The sequence below is a fragment of the Syngnathus acus genome, chromosome 9 (genome assembly GCF_901709675.1).
Source record: "Syngnathus acus chromosome 9, fSynAcu1.2, whole genome shotgun sequence".
NCBI lineage: Eukaryota > Metazoa > Chordata > Actinopteri > Syngnathiformes > Syngnathidae > Syngnathus > Syngnathus acus.
The window spans coordinates 14,056,471-14,063,998 of NC_051094.1; the positions used below are offsets into that span (position 1 = coordinate 14,056,471).

Consider the following 7,528-nt stretch of genomic DNA (forward strand, 5'->3'; position numbering starts at 1 on the left):
TGGCCAGTGAATTTGGAATGTGTTATCCATGACTGCCAGTTCTTAAAACCTTCTTTTATGGAAGATGTATTGTTTTTAAATATATAGTCTCAAAGTCAGCTAAAACAGAGCAGGTTATAAAAAATCCACTTAATGTGTTGTTTCTCATTCAGCCTGCAAGACAGCTTTATGTATTGCCTTTGTCAGAATCACTGTATCCACATTTTGCGGGCTTTCATACTCCCACAGAGAGATAAACGGCAAAGGGTGACAGCTTCAATAAATGTTTGTTTGATGTGTCAAGCTTGAAGGATTGACTTGCATTGATTTACTTTTAACAGAGTGAGGGTACCCCTTGTCTCTTGAACAACTTGGCAGCTTACATAGCCCAGTCCCACTTCACTTTGTTGACGTTTGACAGTTGTTGCTAAACCCCCGCTCCTCATCATCATCTCAGATCAGGTTTGGTAGAAACTCTGTCGATTCTACCACCTCCGTTACCTTCTATTTATCTGGCTACAAATGGCTGAGTTATTCATACCACTGACAGAGAGGTTCAGCCACCATAGCAGGACTGTATCAAGTATGACCTAATGTGCTGAGAAGTAAGTTATGATATTTCCTCAACCACAGGGAACCTTTATCTGCCATCAGGCAGTAGAAAATAAATGACCTCTGGACTCATCTGAAAATTCAAGAAATTTGATTTGACACAGACACTGTTTGGCAGAACAAGTCAAACCTCCAGACAGCCCCTCCTCTCTTCGTGCTCTAGATAACTTCTCCATGTAGAGGACAATGGCCGCTTTTATTAAAGACTGTACAGAGAGAACTTGAGTCGCACATAATTTGGGCAATGTGCGGCCTATGTGTGTCTGCGAATGCGTTTCAGGTGCAGCAAGTCCACACAGGCGGAACTCTGTGCAGCGTAGGATACGGAAATAAAAGTTCCATTCTGTGAGTATAGAGGGGAAGCTATTATCCCACTGTGATTATATTGCAGACAGATAGACGACAGGGAGGCCGGGTGGATAAGAGAGTTAGCTTGTGAGACGTGACAACTTGACAAGAACGACAATCTCCTTCCTAAAGTGATGAGATAGGGTTGTCAAGTGTAACTCTGACAAACGCACACACAGGTACGGCATGACCAAAATAAAATAAAATAAAAACACACACACTTGTGACGTGTCATTTTTGTTTGTCTGCACAGCTATGTTTTGGCATACACGGATTAGTGTGCAGGTCACAAAGGGAAGCACACAAACATAAATGATGACAAGTAAACACGTCGGCTACACGGTGTAGATATTGTTTGTGGACCTTTGAGCTCAGGGAAATCCTTGTTTCAACTGTCTTGACTGGAATGTTGCCTGGAAGGCTCCTTTTAAGTGTTTGGGTCTAAATGCCATGTCTGCTACACCCCATGAAACTGTCTTAATCCACTTTTTCCCTTTGGTTTTATTGCTGCTGGAGAAAACATGAGGGCTATAGCAGGGCCCCAGCCTCAGGCCTCTATCCCCATTCCACACACCCCATAAGTCAGTCACAGATAATTAAATAGGAGTTATTTACACTCGTTTTCCCTTCTCGGCCTCCCTGGCGCTTTTATCATTTCTCTCTCTCTCTCTCGTACTCTTTGTACAGTCCGACATCCAGACTCTGACAGTGTCTGGCTGGCACCAGTGACTGCACCAAAGAGTATAATAGCTAGAGGGGGGAACAACCACAACAACAAAAACAAATAAACAGACTATTATGAGCTTGTGTCATTGAATCACAAGGAGCTACAGAGAAGGCTAACTCCTATGTGTGCAACAAAATGTCTTGGCTCGCCCAAACACGGTGTTAAGACAAGCAGATTTTCTGGCTTGAGCCATTCAGCTGCCTAATGTCAGTGTTACAAATATATACTGTGGAGTCAGACAAACAGCAGCCTTTCAACACCAGGATGAATTAGGGCCTACCACAGAGCTATGGCGTCCATTACAAGCCTCAGCTGCTCTATAAATCTTAGGATCACAGGGACACGGAGGGTCCGGCCCTCCTCGCTCCTCGTGAGCCTCAGTCAGCCTCATCCTGTGGGCTTTGTTTGCTCTCCGTCCCGGCCAAACACATTGCTTTGATACGGCCCTAGAGAAGCATGGAAATGGCCCGAGGGCTGGCAAGGACCCGAACATGCTGAGAATCCTCTTTAACCGAAAGGCTGTCCCTTTTAAAATATCCACAACAGGAAACAGCCATCCGTCATCAACATGCCAAAACAGCTGTTACCAGCCTGCGTGAAGGACCACATGAAAGCAGTTCCTCTCTGTTGTTTGAGCCCTCCCCTTGTTTCATTCTCTCACTGCCTTTGTCTGACTTTTCCCAATCCCCACTTCTTTGGTCTACTTTTAAACACCCACCTCAGTCCCTTCTCTTGCATGTGCAACCCCACCCACACTGCAGCCACTCGCCCTTTTAACAAGGGGGTGACTACATGAGTCGAAAAGCTCACACATTAACCGTCAGTCGTACGTGTTTGAAATTCACAATAGGCTCTCCGAGTGAATCTCACTTTGAGGGTCACCTGTTTACTTGTCTCAACAAGGCAGCGACAGACAATGTGCGCACTAAACCTGGCAGGCATGTTCTGCGCGCAGAGTGTCTTGGATCTCTGAAAGCTGCTGAGGCGTGAGTGGCGACGTGTGGGCGATGAATGAAGGCTAAGCCCGATGATGACAGGTCGAACAGTGACGCCGTTGAGTGACAACCGAGTGACGCTGCCTCGCCTCTCAGCTGCCGATAAACAGTCGCTGCTTTTATAATAAAGAGGTGTCTCATACACATGTTCGGTTGGTGATGACGAAAGTGTGAAACGCCTCACATATTTACCTGTAAAAACTCAAAGGAAAGGTGATGATTCAATGTAATATATAGAAACTGACTCTGGATCTGTGGGTGAAATAGATGTTCTAACAAGAATTCATTAAAAGATCTAGTTCTTCTATGAGGAAAATTAATGGGGGCTATTCTTTGTTTAGCCACTAAAAGCTGAAAAGGGCAGATTGGGCCTTGAGAGATTTGGGAGTTTGTATTCACTATCACAACAAAAGAAAGTTGAATCACGAGGATCTGCTGGAATGCATCCCTTTTGATGAATTAAAGACTGGAAGACAACTTACTATATTAATATCACGGATATGTCAGAATTAATTAAATACAGGGGTTGGTTGCTAAGCTTCAGAACATAAACTTTGTTATAAAGCAGTCAGACGCCACAGATTTAGGAAATGTCCTAAAATTATGAGAATAAAGTTGCATTGTTGAAAGAACAAATCTTGAATATGTTCGATCTTTTTTCTAGTCATAATTAAAGTTAGGGTTTGGATGTCAAAATTCCCACACAATCCTAAACATAGCCGTCTCTTTTGAGTCTATAAATCAGATAAAGTTGTATCATTAAAATCATCAATCATGATAGTTGAGGAATGATTGCACATTAAACTGCCCGCACTGTTAGATGGTGTGGTTTTTTGTTTTGTTTTTTTGCTTTTTTTCAGTGCGTGCGTCTGTGTGTGTGTGTGGGGGGGAGAGGGGGGGGTCATTTTCAAGTTTGTCAGATTTATCATTAGAGTAGCAGGACGTTGCATATCGCAGAATACCTTTTCTTCTAAAATGACTTTCAAAGCATCATTCATCTTTACCTTTTGGAGTTTAGGTATTGTGTGTAAATCATGCGTGTGGTTTGTTGAAATCACATTTTGCATGAGGGTGAGGCCCATAAGCTAAACCGCGCCTCTATTGAGCAACGAAGCTTCGTTATTGGGCGGTGACCGACTGCTTAGAAACAGCGCCCCTCCCCTTGGAGATGTGCAGGAACTCGCAAAGGGACAAGCTACAGCAGTCAGACGGAGAACTCGCACGTCGCAGCACCTTCACCTTCTTTCTTTCTCCTCGGGAATATTCTTAACACAAGTGGTTTTACATTTTGAGAACTGGATCGAGGAATACTCAACTAGCTAGAACAGTGAGGAGCCTCTTAAAGGATGTCATTTATATATCGATAGACAACTGATTGGTTCCGCACTGCGCACAAGCCTTATTTGGATTATTGAATTCTCTTCGGATGAATTTGATCATGAACGGATCTGGTAAATGATTTTTAGTTCGGTGTCCACACAAAATTATCCGCGTTCTTTTACGCGTTCGGACCCCGATGAGAGATCCGACCAGCGGCTCCAGATCGTTTTTACGCAGCCAGTCCCAGGATCATAACGTCGACAGTGGTGCTTCTCGCCGAACAGGAGTGGAAAACCCGCCTGCGTGCAGAGCCAAGTCTCCGTTAGACCCGTCACGTCAGGCCAAAAGGCTCCCGATCAGGATTGTAAAGATGTTGACGGCGCACAGCGGCCACTTGCTCCACCCGGAGTACCTTCAACCCCTTCAGTCCGCACCAGTCAGCATCGAGGTGAGAGGCAAACACAAAAACAACCTTCAAACTAAATGTTAACCTTGATCGGAGACTATGTATTTAAAAAAGAAAAACGATTTACTTAATCAATAAATGAAATGTGATACTTTTTTTTTTTCCATTGATCAAGCTTCATTTTCTTAGCTTCAATTCCTTTTGCATATGCTTTTTGAAGTTGCACAATAATGAGATGTTCATGACTTTTCTCTGTGATAATGTATGATAGTAAAGCGTCCACACAGTTTAACTGTGCAGTACAGTTTTAATTAATGTGATATAAAATTTCCCCATGTTGGACATTTAAAGGAGATTACAATGACACTTAAAAGTTTTAATATCACAAAATATTCTCTTTTTTTTTTTCCTTTCCTTAGCTGGATGCCAAAAAGAGTCCATTAGCTTTGCTGGCTCAGACATGCTCTCAAATTGGCAAACCGGACCCTCCCTCCTCTTCCAAGCTTGCCTCCCTCTCCTCCGGCAGTTTAGGAGACAAAGAGTCCACGAGCCGATCATCCAAGTCTGGAGAGCAGCACCACTCCTCGGATGACAAGTCCAGCTTCAAACCTTACTCCAAGTCATCGGGCGAATGTCGTAAAGAAGTTCAAGTGTCCAAGGGGTCTTCAGATAAAACTTTCAGGGTGGCTAACGGAACCTCGAGCGGCGGCAGTGTTTCTTGTCCATCTTTCCCACCCCATTCCAAATCACCAAGCTCCCCTCAGCTTCACATTCAGAGCCGGCCTCATACACAAAGTCATTCCCCATCCGCACAACCACTGGCACACTCACAGGCCTCACACATGGACAAGCCTGCCAGTTTGGAGCAGCCCAGCTCGGACATTAACAGCAGTGGAGACAAAAATGACTCAGATACAGCTAAGTCGGTAATGGACGGGGCTCAGTTGGCCAACTCCAGCCACATACGGGCCAGCGCCAATTCCAGTAATGCCAGCTCTGCCAGTAGTCCACGGCCTGAGAGCAAGGCCGACACACAGGCCTCTCAGGGTAACCTGGTCTCTGGCCACATCGCACCTGTCTCCCCCTTTAAACCAGGACATTCTGTTTTTCCATTGCCTCCTGCTTCAATGGGCTACCATGGGTCCATCGTGGGAGCCTATGCAGGTTACCCCTCACAGTTTGTTCCTGGCTTGGACCCTACCAAGTCTAGTCTGGGGTTAGGACTTCCAAGTAAACACCCTAGTTCCAGTCCGCTGACCGGAGCCTCGCCGCCGTCCTTGATGCAGGGCTTGTGCCGGGACCCTTATTGTTTGACTTACCCTAATGCAGCCCACTTGGGAGGAAATAACTGTTCCACCTGCGTCCATGACCCCTCAAGTCTCAAGTCTGGCTTTCCCCTGGTCTACCCTTCGCACCACCTGCACTCCTTGCACTCTAGCGCCTTGTCTTCCAGCACCACGCCCTCTCTGTCGCACCCGCTCTACACTTATGGTTTCATGCTTCCCAATGAACCGTTACCACACGCCTGTAACTGGGTGTCTGTCGGAGGTCCCTGTGACAAGAGATTTGCCACTTCAGAGGAGCTCCTCGCCCACTTGCGTACCCACACAGCTTTACCTGGGATGGTGGAGAGTAAACTCTTGTCAGCGTACCCTTCGTCCATTTCATCGACTGCCTCCTGCCATCTTCATCTCCCGCCGCACAGCAGCCCGGGCTCCCTGCCCAGCTCCTTCTCTCTCCGAGGGTCCCCTGGCTTGGGCCTGGCCCGCTACCACCCCTATAGCAAATCCCACCTGCCTGGAGCACATGGCCTTCCCATGCCATCCATACCTTCATCTTCAGCTTATTACTCCCCTTACGCTCTCTACAGTCAGAGACTAGGCTCGGCCTCTGCCCTCGGATACCCATGATATCACAAATAGCAGTGACTTTCACCGTCTGCGAGAACCATCTTGAACTCTCCGGAGCAATCCCGAAGATAGACTGCTCGCAGAAGAATCTTCAGCAGTCAGGGCATCATTCTTGATGGTCAGCCTGTCGGGAATACCACCTGTTAGCCTCACAACTGCGACTGGTAGTGTTTGGAAGCCACACAGATCCAATAGACATAAAGCTATTAATGATACCAATAAGCAAAGCTTGAAAATGATGAAATTGTTTTTCATCTCTCGATTTTGTTATTTGTATCTTTTCTTTTTTGATGTCACCCAAAACGGAGATTCTGTATTTATTTTTCACACATGCGCTTGCTTCAACTCTGGGGGATTTTTATTCCTGTCCAAAAAAAAACCTGTTACTCAAAAATCTAGAATGATTGAAGTATATTACCGTAATGGCTAGTACACGCTCTAAAAATGTTGCACCATGATAAAGATGGACTATAATGCTTTATTCTCGATTATGTCTTTAACTCTCCTAAGGTTTACTTTATTCATCTTTGAATGCTTATTCAGACTCTGGAGACGTGCATGTCAATGAAAATTATTTTTATTTGTAAATATGCAAAGATGTAATATTTTTTCAAGCCTTCATGTGGGGCATTGATTTGGGGTCACAAATGGTACAAACATAAGAAGACCAGAGGTCAAATCTGTTAATAGACTGTAATATTCAACCAACTTGGGAAAGTCTTATTTTATTAAATAAATGATACTTGATTGCATTTGACTTGTTTTCCCTCATTCTTAAGTATATTTATACACGATATCATGCAATTGAGCAGCTGTTGAGTACTCAGTCTGTCTTCATTGCACTTAAATAGGTCTATTCATAATTCCAGCTGTTCTATGCGGGGCTGTGTGTAATATTTCATGGCACATATCAGTTGACAGGGCTATCCCAGAGAGGGCATCCTGGGTCACATTAGCACTGTTAGCTGAGGACTTCCATCCCTCCTCCTCCTGCCATCACTCACCGACATTGCTTTTGTTGACTAGAGTGCAGCTTTTAATTGCTGATTCCTGTTTGTGAGGCCCCAAAACAGTCTTCTCAGCAGAGCGGATGGTGGAGTGGCGTGGCCACTGGGTCACTGGGACTTCAATAATGACTTGAGGGAGACTCAGGATCACCTCACTCTAACAAATAGACCTGCAACACAAAGGCCATAAATGACCAAAGGGATGTGGTTATTAGAACAATAGT

The 7,528-nt window shown here is 45.1% G+C and overlaps 1 protein-coding gene across 1 annotated transcript; it reads left to right on the plus strand.

The window, feature by feature from the left end:
* The first annotated feature begins 3,843 nt into the window (after positions 1-3,843).
* Positions 3,844-7,049, plus strand: znf703 (zinc finger protein 703). Its single transcript, XM_037259236.1, has 2 exons — positions 3,844-4,429; positions 4,807-7,049. The coding sequence occupies exons 1-2, from the start codon at positions 4,178-4,180 to the stop codon at positions 6,295-6,297; spliced, it is 1,743 nt and encodes a 580-aa protein (XP_037115131.1). The 5' UTR covers positions 3,844-4,177; the 3' UTR covers positions 6,298-7,049.
* Positions 7,050-7,528: the final 479 nt, after the last annotated feature.